Source organism: Strongylocentrotus purpuratus, unplaced genomic scaffold, assembly GCF_000002235.5.
Source record: "Strongylocentrotus purpuratus isolate Spur 01 unplaced genomic scaffold, Spur_5.0 spur5_scaffold_4, whole genome shotgun sequence".
NCBI classification, from domain to species: domain Eukaryota; kingdom Metazoa; phylum Echinodermata; class Echinoidea; order Camarodonta; family Strongylocentrotidae; genus Strongylocentrotus; species Strongylocentrotus purpuratus.
The window spans coordinates 10,478,661-10,503,310 of NW_022145610.1; the positions used below are offsets into that span (position 1 = coordinate 10,478,661).

Genomic DNA, 24,650 nt, shown 5'->3' on the forward strand with positions numbered 1-24,650 from the left:
CAAGTCGATGCGCTAGTGCCCTTTGGTAAGGCATTAATCCTCATTACCAGGTCCCTTGGAAAGGACCTAAAGCCGTCGGCCGTCTGGTTGCTTACTTACAAGCTTTTATGCTTTCTTAGCAGTCAGGTAAACTAACCACCATTACGATTTGTTTGATGGAAATCTCCACTTACATTCATATCCGTCATCTCTGTCAAGACAGTCTGCACCCCCTGGACATGGGTTGCTAGAGCAGATGTCGGTGCACCGAGGTCCATCGGACCCTGTGTCAGAGCAGTTGCATGCGTACCTGCACAAGAACAGAAAACAAATGTACACTGTCAATGACAAGTTCCTGTTAGAGAGGGGTTGGATTGGTGAAGAAAAAGAATAACATTGAGGTAAACGAAAGCAAGGGAAAATGTAAACAAAGCACCGATTGTGAAGAACATCCATGTACCACATTTCGATATCTGGTAAATGTAGAGGAATATTAGTGTCAATTAATACGAGTTAGACTTTCTTTCAAGGGGATATTCATTAGTTGCACACCAGGGCCCTTTTTTTTTTTTTTGTTAATTGCGATGAAAATGCTAGAACCTGATGAGTGTATGGGCCAAGCTATTGTGCCTGACAAGAGCCTAAGAAAAACTGACACAGAAATCTGTATACACCTAGGGGGTAAACAAAAAACCACTGAGGCCCAACAAGATAAAAATGTAAAAATTTTACTTTCAAAAGGGAGATTGATATATTGATATTGATTTATTCATCCACAATGTAAAAATATGCTTTCCACCAGCATTATAATGAAACAAGAAACAGAGTACAATAATATGAAACACAAAAAACAATTACGCAAACAATTTCAGAACAGAAAAAAATCTTGTCATTTCACAAAAATAATTTTTACGCCATCCAAAATTGTTAAACTTCCTTCTGATTAGATGATTAAAAATATCTCTCCACTGCTTTTAACGGGCCAGGGACAGGTCCAGGGGGGCACAGGGGGCACGTGCCATCCCGGCCGCCCAAAAACATGTTAAAATCAGCCCTAAATTCGCTAAAAATTCCCCAAAATGGACGTGCCCCCCCCCCCCCCCCCCCCCGGTCCCCAAAATTAAAAAAAATATATATATATATATATATATATACCAATGGCTGACCTAAAAAGTTGACCTTACCCCCCCCCCCCCCCCCCCCCCAACGGAGCAAAATGTCAAATTTACAAATTTTGTGACCAAAAAAAAAAAAAAAAAGTGTCCTCTTACCCCCCCCCCCCCCTTATTCAGCGGCTGGCTGAGTCGTTGCAATTTTTGGGGGACTATAACAAAATATATATATGTTCTCTTACCCTCCGTGTGGAGAACTGGAGAAATGTATCAAGAAATAATTAGAAAGTTTGTAATTTATCAAAAATTTATATCAGATGTATACTGTATAAATATTGATATGAAATGTGAAAGAATTTAAAACGAGTGTAATTCATATGTCTGCAATTTAATACAGGTATCTATATTATATGGATTACAATTAATATTTATTGAATATCTTTTCAATATGGGAAGGAGGTGCAGGACCTAAAGAAGAAGATAAATCTGGTAAATTGCTTTAGAAATAGCCCTCAGTAAATGAATAGATATGAATTCACAGACCAAAAAGAAGAAATACCCACATGCAACCCCACATACAGTACCGGGTATGTAAACATATACATGTATATAGATTTTTTTTAAAGAAATATTTATTTGGAGCACATTTGCTGCCTAGTTTAAACTTAATTGGCAGTTTCTTTGTTGTAGGATTTTTACGATTTAGATATTGCTAAACTTATCGTTTTTAGAAAATACATTCTACAAATAGTGTTTGCAAATTCTATGATGCCTGATGAATCAGTGTAGTAGGTAGTTGATACGTACATGTGCTCTCTGCATGCTCTAATTTGAGTAAAAAATTCTTGAATATTAAAAGTCTTTTTATGAAAGTCTATGCCCAAATGACGCTTTATTTTTAAACCTTTGTAAAAGGTATTCAGGAATAGTTTTGTACAGAAGATTGCTAAATCACACAAAGTAAATATAAACTATTGAATTATGTATAGTTGGTTTAAAGGTAGTTTTCTCACCCATTCACTTCGTCCGTGCACACTCCACCATTATCGCAGGGGTTTGATGCACACTCGTTGATGTTGATCTCGCACTTGATCCCGCTGAAGCCTGGTGCACACTCGCATCTGAATTGGTTGACCTCGTCCACACAAGTAGCGTTGTTGGAGCACGGAGAACTCGCACACTCGTCTATATTTGTCCCGCAGTCGGCATCGGTGAAGCCCGGAATGCAATTGCAAGAGTGGCCTACGGGTAAGTCCATGCAAGTTGCGCCGTTCAGACATGAATTGATATCCTCCTGATCACACTCATCTAGTTCTATCTCGCATATAATACCTATATAGTCTTCAGCACAAAAACACTGAAACTCGTTAGGGTTATCGACACATATGCCGCCGTTTTGGCATGGCTGCGAGACGCATTCGTCAATGTCCGTTTCGCAGCGACCCCCCTCGAATCCTCCAGCACATGTGCAAATGATATTCCCTTCGTTGACAGAGCACGTGGCACCGTTCTCGCATGGAGTCAACGAGCAGAGGTTTTCTTCACAGTTGGGCCCGATGTTCCCCGCCGTGCAGGTGCAGTAGTACCCACCGTTGGTGTCGGAGCAGCCTGCTCCGTTCTGGCAAGGGCTGTTCTGGCACTCATTTACGTTGGTTTCGCAGCGGGTTCCAGAGTAACCTGTACCGGTGCAATCACATGTGAAGGAGTTGATGCCATCCTGGCAGGCTCCTCTGTTCAAGCATGGATTCACCTCACAGTCATGGATTTCTAAGGTACACAGAGTGCCTCCATAACCTAATCACAATACACAAACAGGAGAAAAGGATGCAGAAGAATAGATATATGATTTATTAAACATTATTTGTTTATTCACATACTGGTACAAGTATAAATAGCAGCAGATGACAAGCATTCTCAAAAAATTGCACCCCTCACAATTTTTCAAGTTGCTAATATGGGCATATCATAATTGTGATTTTGCAGAATCAGAATGGCAGAAATGAAGTGAAAAGGTGAAAAAAAATCTGCCAAAATCGGGAGGGTTAATTGGGAGGTCTGCTAATTACCCTATATTTGCATTGAAACAGAGCCTGGAGCAAATGTCCCCTGAGGAAATGTTAGATTGCCTACCTGCTGAACAATGGCAGATGATGTCATCCAAAGCAGCATTGGTCTGGCACTCGCCGCTGGCACCACAAGGGTTATTGTCGCATAGAGTGGAGCTGGTGTTACATGCCGGTCCTCCGTACCCCGTGGCGCACCTGCAGAAGGTGGTGTTGGACTCCCCATCCTCCATGCAGGCACCGTTGATGCAGTCCAGAGCAAATGATGGGTTGCTGCAAAGGTCACCTACGAGAAGAAAGAAAGAAATGCCTTTGATAAAAAGAAACCTTAAAGGAGCTACACAAAGAAAATTCACTAACAACTCATAATTAGAACAAATTACATATGGATGGAAAGATTTTCTCTTGAAAAACACAAACAATTTGCTGAGAAATCATATAGATATCATGGAAAGGCGTAAAATGCAATTTTTCAATACCCTCCTTAGACTCCCGAACGCCCCTGAATGTAAGTCAAACACACAAGCGTAGCGAGCTCTGAATTGTGACGTCACACACTGGACGAACAGCTCAGTTCCGTGTAGCAGTATGCAGCTAGCCAGCCATGTCCCATTTGTGATGTCACAAATATTGACGCTCTACAGAGGACCGCTGAAGGCAGAAAATCTAAATGTCAAAACTAACATTTTTGAGAGTTGATTACTGCGGGCCCCAATCATATTTTTAAGAGAATAGATGTTGTACTTGATCGGCAAGGCTTCCCCTTCGCAATGATATGAGTTATGCATCAAAACATACACTATACGCTATACCCTCGCCCGTGAGGAGTCATGAAAATGTCACGCATAGCTGATCTTTGAACTTGGCATCTCTGCTATAGGTGGTGATACATTTAATGTTAATTAAGTTTACTATTATGATAATTAAACCTGTTCTTTTATTCCCATTGGCATGATGAAGAGACCACCGGGTTCTAAAGGAGTTGTGTTAAAGAATGGGTCACAAAATGACAAAATCATAGCTGGCTTACATATTGAATACATAACAATCATGGTCTATACAAACCTTGTGTAACTGTGACCTGGAAGGAACAGCTAGTTGCCAGCCCAGCTGCATCCCTTGCTGAGTACGTAACAGGAGTAACACCAACAACAAACTGACTGCCAGGTTGGATAGTACTTGTTAGTACTGGTGTGCCAGAATCATCGGTTGCAGTGGGTGGTGTCCAGGAAACAGCAACTGAGTTTGCTGGTGGAATTAAAACTCCAGAAGCAGATGCTGGGCAATTGAAAAGCTGCGGTGCCTGGTTTCCAACAGCTCCTTGATTATGATAAAAACATTGAAAAAGAGAATGGGTGTGTGTGTGCGCGTGTGTGTGTGTGTGTGTGAGAATACCATACATGTATATTGAACTTCTGCAAATGATTTTTTTTTAATAATGGGATACATGAATGTCGTACACTTAATGCCTATGTACATGTACCATATGGTGTTCAATTAGTACCGGGTAGCGTTTCTCGAAACCGTCATAACTACAAGTTCACCGACATCCCATTGAAACGCGTGTTTTAAGTTTAACACGCGTTTCGATGGGATGTCGGTGAACTTGTAGTCATGACGGTTTCGAGAAACGCTGCCCTGGTGTATATAATGCATGTTGACATGTATCCAATCGAGTCATCCTCAATGTTTTGATAGTATTCATTCTGCCTAAATCAAAACAAAACATGATCAATAAAATAGTTTCTTGCATCCATAACACAAAATTATCTTCAATCTGGCTAATTTTCAGCATAATTTCCCAAAACATCATTGCTTTATTGGTTTCATCCTGAAGAAAAGAAACTGTTTCTGAGGACCCATGCACCTCCAGGAGGGTTATGGTACCTTATTGTGATGGTTAGACTACCTTACAATGACTGTCTGTAAGTCAACAGACGAGGCGGTGAGACATGCTCTAGGTTCAACCATTTCCTGTTCTTTTATTCCCGTTGGCTTGATAAAGAGACCACCTGGTTCTATAGGAATTGGGTTAAAGAATGGGTCACAAAATGACAAAATCATAGCTGGCTTACATATTGAATACATAACAATCATGGTCTATACAAACCTTGTGTAACTGTGACCTGGAAGGAACAGCTAGTTGCCAGCCCAGCTGCATCCCTTGCTGTGTACGTAACAGGAGTTACACCAACAAAAAACTGACTGCCAGGTTGGAAAGTACTTGTTAGTACTGGTGTGCCAGAATCATCGGTTGCAGTGGGTGGTGTCCAGGAAACAGCAACTGAGTTTGCTGGTGGAATTGAAACTCCAGAAGCAGATTCTGGACAATTGAAAAGCTGCGGTGCCTGGTTTCCAACAGCTTGATTATGATAAAAACATTGAAAAGAGAAAAGGTGTGTGTGTGTGTGTGTGTGTGTGAGAGAGAGAGAGATAGAATACTATAGATGTATTTCATGTGAACATGAACTTCTGCAAAGGATTTTTTTTAATAATGGGATACATGAATGTCGTACACTTAATGCCTATGTACATGTACCATATGGTGTTCAATTAGTACCAGGTAGCGTTTCTCGAAACCGTCATAACTACAAGTTCACCGACATCCCATTGAAACGCGTGTTTTAAGTTTAACACGCGTTTCGATGGGATGTCGGTGAACTTGTAGTTATGACGGTTTCGAGAAACGCTGCCCTGGTGTATATAATGCATGTTGACATGTATCCAATCGAGTCATCCTCAATGTTTTGATAGTATTCATTCTGCCTAAATCAAAACAAAACATGATCAATAAAATAGTTTCTTGCATCCATAACACAAAATTATCTTCAATCTGGCTAATTTTCAGCATAATTTCCCAAAACATCATTGCTTTATTGGTTTCATCCTGAAGAAAAGAAACTGTTTCTGAGGACCCATGCACCTCCAGGAGGGTTATGGTACCTTATTGTGATGGTTAGACTACCTTACAATGACTGTCTGTAAGTCAACAGACGAGGTGGTGAGACATGCTCTAGGTTCAACCCTTTCCTGTTCTTTTATTCCCGTTGGCTTGATAAAGAGACCACCTGGTTCTATAGGAATTGGGTTAAAGAATGGGTCACAAAATGACAAAATCATAGCTGGCTTACATATTGAATACATAACAATCATGGTCTATACAAACCTTGTGTAACTGTGACCTGGAAGGAACAGCTAGTTGCCAGCCCAGCTGCATCCCTTGCTGTGTACGTAACAGGAGTTACACCAACAAAAAACTGACTGCCAGGTTGAAAAGTACTTGTTAGTACTGGTGTGCCAGAATCATCGGTTGCAGTGGGTGGTGTCCAGGAAACAGCAACTGAGTTTGCTGGTGGAATTGAAACTCCAGAAGCAGATTCTGGACAATTGAAAAGCTGCGGTGCCTGGTTTCCAACAGCTTGATTATGATAAAAACATTGAAAAGAGAAAAGGTGTGTGTGTGTGTGTGTGTGTGAGAGAGAGAGAGATAGAATACTATAGATGTATTTCATGTGAACATGAACTTCTGCAAAGGATTTTTTTTAATAATGGGATACATGAATGTCGTACACTTAATGCCTATGTACATGTACCATATGGTGTTCAATTAGTACTGGGTAGCGTTTCTCGAAACCGTCATAACTACAAGTTCACCGACATCCCATTGAAACGCGTGTTTTAAGTTTAACACGCGTTTCGATGGGATGTCGGTGAACTTGTAGTTATGACGGTTTCAAGAAACGCTGCCCTGGTGTATATAATGCATGTTGACATGTATCCAATCGAGTCATCCTCAATGTTTTGATAGTATTCATTCTGCCTAAATCAAAACAAAACATGATCAATAAAATAGTTTCTTGCATCCATAACACAAAATTATCTTTAATCTGGCTAATTTTCAGCATAATTTCCCAAAACATCATTGCTTTATTGGTTTCATCCTGAAGAAAAGAAACTGTTTCTGAGGACCCATGCACCTCCAGGAGGGTTATGGTACCTTATTATGATGGTTAGACTACCTTACAATGACTGTCTGTAAGTCAACAGACGAGGCGGTGAGACATGCTCTAGGTTCAACCATTTCCTGTTCTTTTATTCCCGTTGGCTTGATAAAGAGACCACCTGGTTCTATAGGAATTGGGTTAAAGAATGGGTCACAAAATGACAAAATCATAGCTGGCTTACATATTGAATACATAACAATCATGGTCTATACAAACCTTGTGTAACTGTGACCTGGAAGGAACAGCTAGTTGCCAGCCCAGCTGCATCCCTTGCTGTGTACGTAACAGGAGTTACACCAACAAAAAACTGACTGCCAGGTTGAAAAGAACTTGTTAGTACTGGTGTGCCAGAATCATCGGTTGCAGTGGGTGGTGTCCAGGAAACAGCAACTGAGTTTGCTGGTGGAATTGAAACTCCAGAAGCAGATTCTGGACAATTGAAAAGCTGCGGTGCCTGGTTTCCAACAGCTTGATTATGATAAAAACATTGAAAAGAGAAAAGGTGTGTGTGTGTGTGTGTGTGTGAGAGAGAGAGAGATAGAATACTATAGATGTATTTCATGTGAACATGAACTTCTGCAAAGGATTTTTTTTAATAATGGGATACATGAATGTCGTACACTTAATGCCTATGTACATGTACCATATGGTGTTCAATTAGTACTGGGTAGCGTTTCTCGAAACCATCATAACTACAAGTTCACCGACATCCCATTGAAACGCGTGTTTTAAGTTTAACACGCGTTTCGATGGGATGTCGGTGAACTTGTAGTTATGACGGTTTCGAGAAACGCTGCCCTGGTGTATATAATGCATGTTGACATGTATCCAATCGAGTCATCCTCAATGTTTTGATAGTATTCATTCTGCCTAAATCAAAACAAAACATGATCAATAAAATAGTTTCTTGCATCCATAACACAAAATTATCTTCAATCTGGCTAATTTTCAGCATAATTTCCCAAAACATCATTGCTTTATTGGTTTCATCCTGAAGAAAAGAAACTGTTTCTGAGGACCCATGCACCTCCAGGAGGGTTATGGTACCTTATTGTGATGGTTAGACTACCTTACAATGACTGTCTGTAAGTCAACAGACGAGGCGGTGAGACATGCTCTAGGTTCAACCATTTCCTGTTCTTTTATTCCCGTTGGCTTGATAAAGAGACCACCTGGTTCTATAGGAATTGGGTTAAAGAATATGGGTCACAAAATGACAAAATCATAGCTGGCTTACATATTGAATACATAACAATCATGGTCTATACAAACCTTGTGTAACTGTGACCTGGAAGGAACAGCTAGTTGCCAGCCCAGCTGCATCCCTTGCTGAGTACGTAACAGGAGTAACACCAACAACAAACTGACTGCCAGGTTGGATAGTACTTGTTAGTACTGGTGTGCCAGAATCATCGGTTGCAGTGGGTGGTGTCCAGGAAACAGCAACTGAGTTTGCTGGTGGAATTAAAACTCCAGAAGCAGATGCTGGGCAATTGAAAAGCTGCGGTGCCTGGTTTCCAACAGCTTGATTATGATAAAAACATTGAAAAGAGAAAAGGGTGTGTGTGTGTGTGTGTGTGTGTGAGAGAGAGAGATAGAATACTATAGATGTATTTCATGTGAACATGAACTTCTGCAAAGGATTTTTTTTAATAATGGGATACATGAATGTCGTACACTTAATGCCTATGTACATGTACCATATGGTGTTCAATTAGTACCGGGTAGCGTTTCTCGAAACCGTCATAACTACAAGTTCACCGACATCCCATTGAAACGCGTGTTTTAAGTTTAACACGCGTTTCGATGGGATGTCGGTGAACTTGTAGTTATGACGGTTTCGAGAAACGCTGCCCTGGTGTATATAATGCATGTTGACATGTATCCAATCGAGTCATCCTCAATGTTTTGATAGTATTCATTCTGCCTAAATCAAAACAAAACATGATCAATAAAATAGTTTCTTGCATCCATAACACAAAATTATCTTCAATCTGGCTAATTTTCAGCATAATTTCCCAAAACATCATTGCTTTATTGGTTTCATCCTGAAGAAAAGAAACTGTTTCTGAGGACCCATGCACCTCCAGGAGGGTTATGGTACCTTATTGTGATGGTTAGACTACCTTACAATGACTGTCTGTAAGTCAACAGACGAGGCGGTGAGACATGCTCTAGGTTCAACCATTTCCTGTTCTTTTATTCCCGTTGGCTTGATAAAGAGACCACCTGGTTCTATAGGAATTGGGTTAAAGAATGGGTCACAAAATGACAAAATCATAGCTGGCTTACATATTGAATACATAACAATCATGGTCTATACAAACCTTGTGTAACTGTGACCTGGAAGGAACAGCTAGTTGCCAGCCCAGCTGCATCCCTTGCTGAGTACGTAACAGGAGTAACACCAACAACAAACTGACTGCCAGGTTGGAAAGTACTTGTTAGTACTGGTGTGCCAGAATCATCGGTTGCAGTGGGTGGTGTCCAGGAAACAGCAACTGAGTTTGCTGGTGGAATTAAAACTCCAGAAGCAGATGCTGGGCAATTGAAAAGCTGCGGTGCCTGGTTTCCAACAGCTTGATTATGATAAAAACATTGAAAAGAGAAAAGTGTGTGTGTGTGTGTGTGTGAGAGAGAGAGATAGAATACTATAGATGTATTTCATGTGAACATGAACTTCTGCAAAGGATTTTTTTTAATAATGGGATACATGAATGTCGTACACTTAATGCCTATGTACATGTACCATATGGTGTTCAATTAGTACCGGGTAGCGTTTCTCGAAACCGTCATAACTACAAGTTCACCGACATCCCATTGAAACGCGTGTTTTAAGTTTAACACGCGTTTCGATGGGATGTCGGTGAACTTGTAGTTATGACGGTTTCGAGAAACGCTGCCCTGGTGTATATAATGCATGTTGACATGTATCCAATCGAGTCATCCTCAATGTTTTGATAGTATTCATTCTGCCTAAATCAAAACAAAACATGATCAATAAAATAGTTTCTTGCATCCATAACACAAAATTATCTTCAATCTGGCTAATTTTCAGCATAATTTCCCAAAACATCATTGCTTTATTGGTTTCATCCTGAAGAAAAGAAACTGTTTCTGAGGACCCATGCACCTCCAGGAGGGTTATGGTACCTTATTGTGATGGTTAGACTACCTTACAATGACTGTCTGTAAGTCAACAGACGAGGCGGTGAGACATGCTCTAGGTTCAACCATTTCCTGTTCTTTTATTCCCGTTGGCTTGATAAAGAGACCACCTGGTTCTATAGGAATTGGGTTAAAGAATGGGTCACAAAATGACAAAATCATAGCTGGCTTACATATTGAATACATAACAATCATGGTCTATACAAACCTTGTGTAACTGTGACCTGGAAGGAACAGCTAGTTGCCAGCCCAGCTGCATCCCTTGCTGAGTACGTAACAGGAGTAACACCAACAACAAACTGACTGCCAGGTTGGATAGTACTTGTTAGTACTGGTGTGCCAGAATCATCGGTTGCAGTGGGTGGTGTCCAGGAAACAGCAACTGAGTTTGCTGGTGGAATTGAAACTCCAGAAGCAGATTCTGGACAATTGAAAAGCTGCGGTGCCTGGTTTCCAACAGCTTGATTATGATAAAAACATTGAAAAGAGAAAAGGTGTGTGTGTGTGTGTGTGTGTGTGTGAGAGAGAGAGATAGAATACTATAGATGTATTTCATGTGAACATGAACTTCTGCAAAGGATTTTTTTTAATAATGGGATACATGAATGTTGTACACTTAATGCCTATGTACATGTACCATATGGTGTTCAATTAGTACCGGGTAGCGTTTCTCGAAACCGTCATAACTACAAGTTCACCGACATCCCATTGAAACGCGTGTTTTAAGTTTAACACACGTTTCGATGGGATGTCGGTGAACTTGTAGTTATGACGGTTTCGAGAAACGCTGCCCTGGTGTATATAATGCATGTTGACATGTATCCAATCGAGTCATCCTCAATGTTTTGATAGTATTCATTCTGCCTAAATCAAAACAAAACATGATCAATAAAATAGTTTCTTGCATCCATAACACAAAATTATCTTCAATCTGGCTAATTTTCAGCATAATTTCCCAAAACATCATTGCTTTATTGGTTTCATCCTGAAGAAAAGAAACTGTTTCTGAGGACCCATGCACCTCCAGGAGGGTTATGGTACCTTATTGTGATGGTGAGACTACCTTACAATGACTGTCTGTAAGTCAACAGACGAGGCGGTGAGACATGCTCTAGGTTCAACCATTTCCTGTTCTTTTATTCCCGTTGGCTTGATAAAGAGACCACCTGGTTCTATAGGAATTGGGTTAAAGAATGGGTCACAAAATGACAAAATCATAGCTGGCTTACATATTGAATACATAACAATCATGGTCTATACAAACCTTGTGTAACTGTGACCTGGAAGGAACAGCTAGTTGCCAGCCCAGCTGCATCCCTTGCTGTGTACGTAACAGGAGTTACACCAACAAAAAACTGACTGCCAGGTTGAAAAGAACTTGTTAGTACTGGTGTGCCAGAATCATCGGTTGCAGTGGGTGGTGTCCAGGAAACAGCAACTGAGTTTGCTGGTGGAATTGAAACTCCAGAAGCAGATTCTGGACAATTGAAAAGCTGCGGTGCCTGGTTTCCAACAGCTTGATTATGATAAAAACATTGAAAAGAGAAAAGTGTGTGTGTGTGTGTGTGTGAGAGAGAGAGATAGAATACTATACATGTATTTCATGTGAACATGAACTTCTGCAAAGGATTTTTTTTAATAATGGGATACATGAATGTCGTGCACTTAATGCCTATGTACATGTACCATATGGTGTTCAATTAGTACCCGGTAGCGTTTCTCGAAACCGTCATAACTACAAGTTCACCGACATCCCATTGAAACGCGTGTTTTAAGTTTAACACGCGTTTCGATGGGATGTCGGTGAACTTGTAGTTATGACGGTTTCGAGAAACGCTGCCCTAGTGTATATAATGCATGTTGACATGTATCCAATCGAGTCATCCTCAATGTTTTGATAGTATTCATTCTGCCTAAATCAAAACAAAACATGATCAAAAATAGTTTCTTGCATCCATAACACAAAATTATCTTCAATCTGGCTAATTTTCAGCATAATTTCCCAAAACATCATTGCTTTATTGGTTTCATCCTGAAGAAAAGAAACTGTTTCTGAGGACCCATGCACCTCCAGGAGGGTTATGGTACCTTATTGTGATGGTTAGACTACCTTACAATGACTGTCTGTAAGTCAACAGACGAGGCGGTGAGACATGCTCTAGGTTCAACCATTTCCTGTTCTTTTATTCCCGTTGGCTTGATAAAGAGACCACCTGGTTCTATAGGAATTGGGTTAAAGAATGGGTCACAAAATGACAAAATCATAGCTGGCTTACATATTGAATACATAACAATCATGGTCTATACAAACCTTGTGTAACTGTGACCTGGAAGGAACAGCTAGTTGCCAGCCCAGCTGCATCCCTTGCTGAGTACGTAACAGGAGTAACACCAACAACAAACTGACTGCCAGGTTGGATAGTACTTGTTAGTACTGGTGTGCCAGAATCATCGGTTGCAGTGGGTGGTGTCCAGGAAACAGCAACTGAGTTTGCTGGTGGAATTAAAACTCCAGAAGCAGATGCTGGGCAATTGAAAAGCTGCGGTGCCTGGTTTCCAACAGCTTGATTATGATAAAAACATTGAAAAGAGAAAAGGTGTGTGTGTGTGTGTGTGTGTGTGTGAGAGAGAGAGATAGAATACTATAGATGTATTTCATGTGAACATGAACTTCTGCAAAGGATTTTTTTTAATAATGGGATACATGAATGTTGTACACTTAATGCCTATGTACATGTACCATATGGTGTTCAATTAGTACCGGGTAGCGTTTCTCGAAACCGTCATAACTACAAGTTCACCGACATCCCATTGAAACGCGTGTTTTAAGTTTAACACGCGTTTCGATGGGATGTCGGTGAACTTGTAGTTATGACGGTTTCGAGAAACGCTGCCCTGGTGTATATAATGCATGTTGACATGTATCCAATCGAGTCATCCTCAATGTTTTGATAGTATTCATTCTGCCTAAATCAAAACAAAACATGATCAATAAAATAGTTTCTTGCATCCATAACACAAAATTATCTTCAATCTGGCTAATTTTCAGCATAATTTCCCAAAACATCATTGCTTTATTGGTTTCATCCTGAAGAAAAGAAACTGTTTCTGAGGACCCATGCACCTCCAGGAGGGTTATGGTACCTTATTGTGATGGTGAGACTACCTTACAATGACTGTCTGTAAGTCAACAGACGAGGCGGTGAGACATGCTCTAGGTTCAACCATTTCCTGTTCTTTTATTCCCGTTGGCTTGATAAAGAGACCACCTGGTTCTATAGGAATTGGGTTAAAGAATGGGTCACAAAATGACAAAATCATAGCTGGCTTACATATTGAATACATAACAATCATGGTCTATACAAACCTTGTGTAACTGTGACCTGGAAGGAACAGCTAGTTGCCAGCCCAGCTGCATCCCTTGCTGAGTACGTAACAGGAGTAACACCAACAACAAACTGACTGCCAGGTTGGATAGTACTTGTTAGTACTGGTGTGCCAGAATCATCGGTTGCAGTGGGTGGTGTCCAGGAAACAGCAACTGAGTTTGCTGGTGGAATTAAAACTCCAGAAGCAGATGCTGGGCAATTGAAAAGCTGCGGTGCCTGGTTTCCAACAGCTTGATTATGATAAAAACATTGAAAAGAGAAAAGGTGTGTGTGTGTGTGTGTGTGTGTGTGAGAGAGAGAGATAGAATACTATAGATGTATTTCATGTGAACATGAACTTCTGCAAAGGATTTTTTTTAATAATGGGATACATGAATGTTGTACACTTAATGCCTATGTACATGTACCATATGGTGTTCAATTAGTACCGGGTAGCGTTTCTCGAAACCGTCATAACTACAAGTTCACCGACATCCCATTGAAACGCGTGTTTTAAGTTTAACACACGTTTCGATGGGATGTCGGTGAACTTGTAGTTATGACGGTTTCGAGAAACGCTGCCCTGGTGTATATAATGCATGTTGACATGTATCCAATCGAGTCATCCTCAATGTTTTGATAGTATTCATTCTGCCTAAATCAAAACAAAACATGATCAATAAAATAGTTTCTTGCATCCATAACACAAAATTATCTTCAATCTGGCTAATTTTCAGCATAATTTCCCAAAACATCATTGCTTTATTGGTTTCATCCTGAAGAAAAGAAACTGTTTCTGAGGACCCATGCACCTCCAGGAGGGTTATGGTACCTTATTGTGATGGTGAGACTACCTTACAATGACTGTCTGTAAGTCAACAGACGAGGCGGTGAGACATGCTCTAGGTTCAACCATTTCCTGTTCTTTTATTCCCGTTGGCTTGATAAAGAGACCACCTGGTTCTATAGGAATTGGGTTAAAGAATGGGTCACAAAATGACAAAATCATAGCTGGCTTACATATTGAATACATAACAATCATGGTCTATACAAACCTTGTGTAACTGTGACCTGGAAGGAACAGCTAGTTGCCAGCCCAGCTGCATCCCTTGCTGTGTACGTAACAGGAGTTACACCAACAAAAAACTGACTGCCAGGTTGAAAAGAACTTGTTAGTACTGGTGTGCCAGAATCATCGGTTGCAGTGGGTGGTGTCCAGGAAACAGCAACTGAGTTTGCTGGTGGAATTGAAACTCCAGAAGCAGATTCTGGACAATTGAAAAGCTGCGGTGCCTGGTTTCCAACAGCTTGATTATGATAAAAACATTGAAAAGAGAAAAGTGTGTGTGTGTGTGTGTGTGAGAGAGAGAGATAGAATACTATACATGTATTTCATGTGAACATGAACTTCTGCAAAGGATTTTTTTTAATAATGGGATACATGAATGTCGTGCACTTAATGCCTATGTACATGTACCATATGGTGTTCAATTAGTACCCGGTAGCGTTTCTCGAAACCGTCATAACTACAAGTTCACCGACATCCCATTGAAACGCGTGTTTTAAGTTTAACACGCGTTTCGATGGGATGTCGGTGAACTTGTAGTTATGACGGTTTCGAGAAACGCTGCCCTAGTGTATATAATGCATGTTGACATGTATCCAATCGAGTCATCCTCAATGTTTTGATAGTATTCATTCTGCCTAAATCAAAACAAAACATGATCAAAAATAGTTTCTTGCATCCATAACACAAAATTATCTTCAATCTGGCTAATTTTCAGCATAATTTCCCAAAACATCATTGCTTTATTGGTTTCATCCTGAAGAAAAGAAACTGTTTCTGAGGACCCATGCACCTCCAGGAGGGTTATGGTACCTTATTGTGATGGTTAGACTACCTTACAATGACTGTCTGTAAGTCAACAGACGAGGCGGTGAGACATGCTCTAGGTTCAACCATTTCCTGTTCTTTTATTCCCGTTGGCTTGATAAAGAGACCACCTGGTTCTATAGGAATTGGGTTAAAGAATGGGTCACAAAATGACAAAATCATAGCTGGCTTACATATTGAATACATAACAATCATGGTCTATACAAACCTTGTGTAACTGTGACCTGGAAGGAACAGCTAGTTGCCAGCCCAGCTGCATCCCTTGCTGAGTACGTAACAGGAGTAACACCAACAACAAACTGACTGCCAGGTTGGATAGTACTTGTTAGTACTGGTGTGCCAGAATCATCGGTTGCAGTGGGTGGTGTCCAGGAAACAGCAACTGAGTTTGCTGGTGGAATTAAAACTCCAGAAGCAGATGCTGGGCAATTGAAAAGCTGCGGTGCCTGGTTTCCAACAGCTTGATTATGATAAAAACATTGAAAAGAGAAAAGGTGTGTGTGTGTGTGTGTGTGTGTGTGAGAGAGAGAGATAGAATACTATAGATGTATTTCATGTGAACATGAACTTCTGCAAAGGATTTTTTTTAATAATGGGATACATGAATGTTGTACACTTAATGCCTATGTACATGTACCATATGGTGTTCAATTAGTACCGGGTAGCGTTTCTCGAAACCGTCATAACTACAAGTTCACCGACATCCCATTGAAACGCGTGTTTTAAGTTTAACACGCGTTTCGATGGGATGTCGGTGAACTTGTAGTTATGACGGTTTCGAGAAACGCTGCCCTGGTGTATATAATGCATGTTGACATGTATCCAATCGAGTCATCCTCAATGTTTTGATAGTATTCATTCTGCCTAAATCAAAACAAAACATGATCAATAAAATAGTTTCTTGCATCCATAACACAAAATTATCTTCAATCTGGCTAATTTTCAGCATAATTTCCCAAAACATCATTGCTTTATTGGTTTCATCCTGAAGAAAAGAAACTGTTTCTGAGGACCCATGCACCTCCAGGAGGGTTATGGTACCTTATTGTGATGGTGAGACTACCTTACAATGACTGTCTGTAAGTCAACAGACGAGGCGGTGAGACATGCTCTAGGTTCAACCATTTCCTGTTCTTTTATTCCCGTTGGCTTGATAAAGAGACCACCTGGTTCTATAGGAATTGGGTTAAAGAATGGGTCACAAAATGACAAAATCATAGCTGGCTTACATATTGAATACATAACAATCATGGTCTATACAAACCTTGTGTAACTGTGACCTGGAAGGAACAGCTAGTTGCCAGCCCAGCTGCATCCCTTGCTGAGTACGTAACAGGAGTAACACCAACAACAAACTGACTGCCAGGTTGGATAGTACTTGTTAGTACTGGTGTGCCAGAATCATCGGTTGCAGTGGGTGGTGTCCAGGAAACAGCAACTGAGTTTGCTGGTGGAATTGAAACTCCAGAAGCAGATTCTGGACAATTGAAAAGCTGCGGTGCCTGGTTTCCAACAGCTTGATTATGATAAAAACATTGAAAAGAGAAAAGGTGTGTGTGTGTGTGTGTGTGTGAGAGAGATAGAATACTATACATGTATTTCATGTGAACATGAACTTCTGCAAAGGATTTTTTTTAATAATGGGATACATGAATGTCGTGCACTTAATGCCTATGTACATGTACCATATGGTGTTCAATTAGTACCCGGTAGCGTTTCTCGAAACCGTCATAACTACAAGTTCACCGACATCCCATTGAAACGCGTGTTTTAAGTTTAACACGCGTTTCGATGGGATGTCGGTGAACTTGTAGTTATGACGGTTTCGAGAAACGCTGCCCTAGTGTATATAATGCATGTTGACATGTATCCAATCGAGTCATCCTCAATGTTTTGATAGTATTCATTCTGCCTAAATCAAAACAAAACATGATCAAAAATAGTTTCTTGCATCCATAACACAAAATTATCTTCAATCTGGCTAATTTTCAGCATAATTTCCCAAAACATCATTGCTTTATTGGTTTCATCCTGAAGAAAAGAAACTGTTTCTGAGGACCCATGCACCTCCAGGAGGGTTATGGTACCTTATTGTGATGGTTAGACTACCTTACAATGACTGTCTGTAAGTCAACAGACGAGGCGGTGAGACATGCTCTAGGTTCAACCATTTCCTGTTCTTTTATTCCCGTTGGCTTGATAAAGAGACCACCTGGTTCTATAGGAATTGGGTTAAAGAATGGGTCACAAAATGACAAAATCATAGCTGGCTTACATATTGAATACATAACAATCATGGTCTATACAAACCTTGTGTAACTGTGACCTGGAAGGAACAGCTAGTTGCCAGCCCAGCTGCATCCCTTGCTGAGTACGTAACAGGAGTAACACCAACAACAAACTGACTGCCAGGTTGGATAGTACTTGTTAGTACTGGTGTGCCAGAATCATCGGTTGCAGTGGGTGGTGTCCAGGAAACAGCAACTGAGTTTGCTGGTGGAATTAAAACTCCAGAAGCAGATGCTGGGCAATTGAAAAGCTGCGGTGCCTGGTTTCCAACAGCTTGATTATGATAAAAACATTGAAAAGAGAAAAGGTGTGTGTGTGTGTGTGTGTGTGTGTGAGAGAGAGAGATAGAATACTATAGATGTATTTCATGTGAACATGAACTTCTGCAAAGGATTTTTTTTAATAATGGGATACATGAATGTTGTACACTTAATGCCTATGTACATGTACCATATGGTGTTCAATTAGTACCGGGTAGCGTTTCTCGAAACCGTCATAACTACAAGTTCACCGACATCCCATTGAAACGCGTGTTTTAAGTTTAACACGCGTTTCGATGGGATGTCGGTGAACTTGTAGTTATGACGGTTTCGAGAAACGCTGCCCTGGTGTATATAATGCATGTTGACATGTATCCAATCGAGTCATCCTCAATGTTTTGATAGTATTCATTCTGCCTAAATCAAAACAAAACATGATCAATAAAATAGTTTCTTGCATCCATAACACAAAATTATCTTCAATCTGGCTAATTTTCAGCATAATTTCCCAAAACATCATTGCTTTATTGGTTTCATCCTGAAGAAAAGAAACTGTTTCTGAGGACCCATGCACCTCCAGGAGGGTTATGGTACCTTATTGTGATGGTGAGACTACCTTACAATGACTGTCTGTAAGTCAACAGACGAGGCGGTGAGACATGCTCTAGGTTCAACCATTTCCTGTTCTTTTATTCCCGTTGGCTTGATAAAGAGACCACCTGGTTCTATAGGAATTGGGTTAAAGAATGGGTCACAAAATGACAAAATCATAGCTGGCTTACATATTGAATACATAACAATCATGGTCTATACAAACCTTGTGTAACTGTGACCTGGAAGGAACAGCTAGTTGCCAGCCCAGCTGCATCCCTTGCTGAGTACGTAACAGGAGTAACACCAACAACAAACTGACTGCCAGGTTGGATAGTACTTGTTAGTACTGGTGTGCCAGAATCATCGGTTGCAGTGGGTGGTGTCCAGGAAACAGCAACTGAGTTTGCTGGTGGAATTAAAACTCCAGAAGCAGATGCTGGGCAATTGAAAAGCTGCGGTGCCTGGTTTCCAACAGCTTGATTATGATAAAAACATTGAAAAGAGAAAAGGTGTGTGTGTGTGTGTGTGTGTGTGTGAGAGAGAGAGATAGAATACTATAGATGTATTTCATGTGAACATGAACTTCTGCAAAGGATTTTTTTTAATAATGGGATACATGAATGTTGTACACTTAATGCCTATGTACATGTACCATATGGTGTTCAATTAGTACCGGGTAGCGTTTCTCGAAACCGTCATAACTACAAGTTCACCGACATCCCATTGAAACGCGTGTTTTAAGTTTAACACGCGTTTCGATGGGATGTCGGTGAACTTGTAGTTATGACGGTTTCGAGAAACGCTGCCCTGGTGTATATAATGCATGTTGACATGTATCCAATCGAGTCATCCTCAATGTTTTGATAGTATTCATTCTGCCTAAATCAAAACAAAACATGATCAATAAAATAGTTTCTTGCATCCATAACACAAAATTATCTTCAATCTGGCTAATTTTCAGCATAATTTCCCAAAACATCATTGCTTTATTGGTTTCATCCTGAAGAAAAGAAACTGTTTCTGAGGACCCATGCACCTCCAGGAGGGTTATGGTACCTTATTGTGATGGTGAGACTACCTTACAATGACTGTCTGTAAGTCAACAGACGAGGCGGTGAGACATGCTCTAGGTTCAACCATTTCCTGTTCTTTTATTCCCGTTGGCTTGATAAAGAGACCACCTGGTTCTATAGGAATTGGGTTAAAGAATGGGTCACAAAATGACAAAATCATAGCTGGCTTACATATTGAATACATAACAATCATGGTCTATACAAACCTTGTGTAACTGTGACCTGGAAGGAACAGCTAGTTGCCAGCCCAGCTGCATCCCTTGCTGTGTATGTAACAGGAGTTACACCAACAAAAAACTGACTGCCAGGTTGAAAAGAACTTGTTAGTACTGGTGTGCCAGAATCATCGGTTGCAGTGGGTGGTGTCCAGGAAACAGCAACTGAGTTTGCTGGTGGAATTGAAACTCCAGAAGCAGATTCTGGACAATTGAAAAGCTGCGGTGCCTGGTTTCCAACAGCTTGATTATGATAAAAACATTGAAAAGAGAAAAGGTGTGTGTGCGTGTGTGTGTGTGTGTGAGAGAGAGAGATAGAATACTATACATGTATTTCATGTGAACATGAACTTCTGCAAAGGATTTTTTTTAATAATGGGATACATGAATGTCGTGCACTTAATGCCTATGTACATGTACCATATGGTGTTCAATTAGTACCCGGTAGCGTTTCTCGAAACCGTCATAACTACAAGTTCACCGACATCCCATTGAAACGCGTGTTTTAAGTTTAACACGCGTTTCGATGGGATGTCGGTGAACTTGTAGTTATGACGGTTTCGAGAAACGCTGCCCTAGTGTATATAATGCATGTTGACATGTATCCAATCGAGTCATCCTCAATGTTTTGATAGTATTCATTCTGCCTAAATCAAAACAAAACATGATCAATAAAATAGTTTCTTGCATCCATAACACAAAATTATCTTCAATCTGGCTAATTTTCAGCATAATTTCCCAAAACATCATTGCTTTATTGGTTTCATCCTGAAGAAAAGAAACTGTTTCTGAGGACCCATGCACCTCCAGGAGGGTTGTTAGACTACCTTACAATGACTGTCTGTAAGTCAACAGACGAGGCGGTGAGACATGCTCTAGGTTCAACCATTTCCTGTTCTTTTATTCCCGTTGGCTTGATAAAGAGACCACCTGGTTCTATAGGAATTGGGTTAAAGAATGGGTCACAAAATGACAAAATCATAGCTGGCTTACATATTGAATACATAACAATCATGGTCTATACAAACCTTGTGTAACTGTGACCTGGAAGGAACAGCTAGTTGCCAGCCCAGCTGCATCCCTTGCTGTGTACGTAACAGGAGTTACACCAACAAAAAACTGACTGCCAGGTTGGAAAGTACTTGTTATTGCTGGTGTGCCAGAATCATCGGTTGCAGTGGGTGGTGTCCAGAAAACAGCAACTGAGTTTGCTGGTGGAATTAAAACTCCAGAAGCAGATGCTGGACAATTGAAAAGCTGCGGTGCCTGGTTTCCAACAGTTCCTTGATTATGATAAAAACATTGAAAAACAGAATGGGTGTGTGAGTGTGTGTGTGTGAGAGAGTGTGTGTTGTGTGAGAGAGAGAGAGAGAGAGAGAGAATACTATACATGTATATTGAGAGAAAAAACAAATATTGAACTTCTGCAAAGGATTTTTTTAATAATGGGATACATGAATGTTGTACATTTAATTCCTATGTACCATATGGTGTTGAATAAGTACTGGTGTAGATAATGCATGTTAACATGTATCCAATCGAGTCATCCTCAATGTTTTGATAGTATTCATTCTGCCCAAAACAAAACAAAACATGATCCAATAAAATATAGTTTCTTGCATCCATAATACAAAATTATATCTTCAATCTGGCTGATTTTCAGCATAATTTCCCAAAACATCATTGCTTTATTGGTTTCATCCTGAAGAAAAGAAACTGTTTCTGAGGACCCATGCACCTCCAGGAGGGTTGTTAGACTACCTTACAATGACTGTCTGTAAGTCAACAGACGAGGCGGTGAGAATTGCTCTAGGTTCAACCATTTCCTGTTCTTTTATTCCCGTTGGCTTGATAAAGAGACCACCTGGTTCTATAGGAATTGGGTTAAAGAATGGGTCACAAAATGACAAAATCATAGCTGGCTTACATATTGAATACATAACAATCATGGTCTATACAAACCTTGTGTAACTGTGACCTGGAAGGAACAGCTAGTTGCCAGCCCAGCTGCATCCCTTGCTGTGTACGTAACAGGAGTTACACCAACAAAAAACTGACTGCCAGGTTGGAAAGTACTTGTTATTGCTGGTGTGCCAGAATCATCGGTTGCAGTGGGTGGTGTCCAGAAAACAGCAACTGAGTTTGCTGGTGGAATTAAAACTCCAGAAGCAGATGCTGGACAATTGAAAAGCTGCGGTGCCTGGTTTCCAACAGTTCCTTGATTATGATAAAAACATTGAAAAACAGAATGGGTGTGTGAGTGTGTGTGTGTGAGAGAGTGTGTGTTGTGTGAGAGAGAGAGAGAGAGAGAGAATACTATACATGTATATTGAAAGAAAAAAAAAATATTGAACTTCTGTAAAGGATTTTTTTTAATAATGGGATACATGAATGTTGTACATTTAATTCCTATGTACCATAGGGTGTTGAATAAGTACTGGTGTAGATAATGCATGTTAACATGTATCCAATCGAGTCATCCTCAATGTTTTGATAGTATTCATTCTGCCCAAAACAAAACAAAACATGATCCAATAAAATATAGTTTCTTGCATCCATAATACAAAATTATATCTTCAATCTGGCTGATTTTCAGCATAATTTCCCAAAACATCATTGCTTTATTGGTTTCATCCTGAAGAAAAGAAACTGTTTCTGAGGACCCATGCACCTCCAGGAGGGTAATAGTACCTGACACGATTATATTGAAAGAGCAGATTGCTTGGAGGCCATTGACGTCACTGGCTGTGTAAGTGACTAAGCGGTTTCCTCCCACTGGCACAGATATACCAGGGTTTGCATCACTGATGATTGTCACAGACGTTTCGGCGGACGTTTCGGCATCGGATGCTTCTGGTGGTATCCATGTGGCTGTAGCAGATGTTGCTCCTGCTGGAGCTGACAGAACAATCGTTGATGGGCATCCAGTGATCACTGGGGGGTTGGTATCAACAGCTGAAGAAAGAAAAAAGTGGACAAATGAACAATGAATATGAATGATATGAGACAAAAATCTTAAGAACTCGATCGAATGTAGTATGGATTTTGAGGAAAGCTTAATAAACCATAAACCCTAACCTGACCCTAGGACCCAACATTCACCCTAACTCTAATCCTAACCCTAACTCTGACCTTAACTGTAACCCTGACTCTGGTCCTAGCCCTAACTCTGACCTTAACTGTAAACCTGACTCTGGTCCTAACTATAGGACTAGTCCTATACCCTAACTCTGACCTTGACTGTAACCCAGACTCTGGTCCCAGCCCTTACTCTGACCTTGACTGTTACCCTGACCCCGAGACGCCAAGGTAAAAGATCGGCAATGCGTGACATTTTCATTTTTTGGCGCGCAAGCGCGCGTGTGAGGGTATAACACACGTATAGGTATGGCGGTTTTTTTAATCTAGCGTGCGCGCCGTGCGTGAGAGCCGTTTTCAGACCCTTGAAATGTGTGATGTCACGCCTAATGCGTGACACTTGGTAGTTCTGCAGTGACTCTGGTCCTAGCCCAAACTCTGACCTTGACTGTACACCTGACTCTGGTCCTAACTAGGCCTATACCTAACCCTAGCTCTGACCTTGACTGCAACCCTGACTCTGGTCCTAACTAGGCCTATACCTAACCCTAGCTCTGACCTTGACTGCAACCCTGATCTGGTCCTAACTAGGCCTATACCTTACCTAGCTAACTCTGACCTTGACTGCAACACTGACTCTGGTCCGAACTAGGCCTATACCTAACCCTATATAACTCTGACCTTGACTGCAATCCTGACTCTGGTCCGAACTAGGCCTATACCTAACCCTATATAACTCTGACCTTGACTATAACCCCCGACTCTGGTCCTTACCCTAACTCTGACCTTGACTGTATAACCCTGACTCTGGTCCTGACCCTTTATCGTAACTGTAACCTTAACCCTAAATGTGTCTACGTTATACTGATGCCTGGTGAAACATTCTGCAGCTGATCTGAATCTGCATGGCTGCACAAGGGTTCAACTTTAAGGCTACAGTTCTCGCAAACAGCTCGTTTACAGAATGATCAAAGCTCGAGTATGATTGAGCAATTAACTCAATATTTTTTGAACATTGCTGACATCTTTCACTGATGGTTGATATCATACAAACATGATTGGATAAAGACTGCCTTCCCCCAAGCAGTACTACCCATTCATCATACAATGTATAATAGGACAAGTCCAAGGTATTTGGTCATTCTTTGTCCCATACATTGCCAAGTTTCATGAAATTAAGGATGTAATAAAACTTGAATCTATTATTTTTCTCGATATTTGGTTTGGTTCAAGCAATTAATTGTAGGGCTTTTAACTGAATATAGATTTCAAATATACAATGTTGGTCGTTATATGGGACAAAATACCTTGTCTTTGCCAATAAATAGCTGATGCACACTAATCAGTTCTGCTGCTGCACAAGAGGTTAACATTTCTAATGAATCTAACTTGCTTTTACATTTCAGAGTACCTTAGTTGCAGTATTTCAAGAAAGATTTGTATATTAATCAAATTCTATAGTGGATTTCTTCTTTTGCATATCTTTACATCACAGTAGGTATCTGAACATTGGTCATGAACTGTACTGATGTATCTATTAAAGCAAGTCATTT

The 24,650-nt window shown here is 40.5% G+C and overlaps 1 protein-coding gene across 3 annotated transcripts in view; it reads right to left on the reverse strand.

Moving 5' to 3' along the window:
* Positions 1-45: 45 nt before the first annotated feature.
* Positions 46-24,650, reverse strand: part of LOC586289 (mucin-19) — a 34,484-nt gene continuing 9,879 nt past the window's right edge. The window contains exons 7-28 of one of the 3 annotated variants that reach the window (XM_030997561.1): positions 22,711-22,974; positions 21,982-22,236; positions 21,048-21,299; positions 20,011-20,262; positions 18,955-19,206; positions 17,899-18,150; positions 16,853-17,104; positions 15,797-16,048; positions 14,750-15,001; positions 13,694-13,945; positions 12,638-12,889; positions 11,591-11,842; positions 10,535-10,786; positions 9,486-9,737; positions 8,431-8,682; positions 7,375-7,626; positions 6,321-6,572; positions 5,265-5,516; positions 4,220-4,474; positions 3,222-3,440; positions 2,105-2,885; positions 46-289 (exon numbers count right to left, since the gene is read on the reverse strand). In XM_030997561.1, the coding sequence (XP_030853421.1) occupies positions 142-289; positions 2,105-2,885; positions 3,222-3,440; positions 4,220-4,474; positions 5,265-5,516; positions 6,321-6,572; positions 7,375-7,626; positions 8,431-8,682; positions 9,486-9,737; positions 10,535-10,786; positions 11,591-11,842; positions 12,638-12,889; positions 13,694-13,945; positions 14,750-15,001; positions 15,797-16,048; positions 16,853-17,104; positions 17,899-18,150; positions 18,955-19,206; positions 20,011-20,262; positions 21,048-21,299; positions 21,982-22,236; positions 22,711-22,974 (5,954 nt within the window). In that variant the 3' untranslated portion in view covers positions 46-141. Of the gene's footprint in view, positions 290-2,104; positions 2,886-3,221; positions 3,441-4,219; positions 4,475-5,264; positions 5,517-6,320; positions 6,573-7,374; positions 7,627-8,430; positions 8,683-9,485; positions 9,738-10,534; positions 10,787-11,590; positions 11,843-12,637; positions 12,890-13,693; positions 13,946-14,749; positions 15,002-15,796; positions 16,049-16,852; positions 17,105-17,898; positions 18,151-18,954; positions 19,207-20,010; positions 20,263-21,047; positions 21,303-21,981; positions 22,237-22,710; positions 22,975-24,650 lie in introns of all 3 variants that reach the window. The other 2 variants (XM_030997559.1, XM_030997560.1) reach the window with 2 other exon arrangements.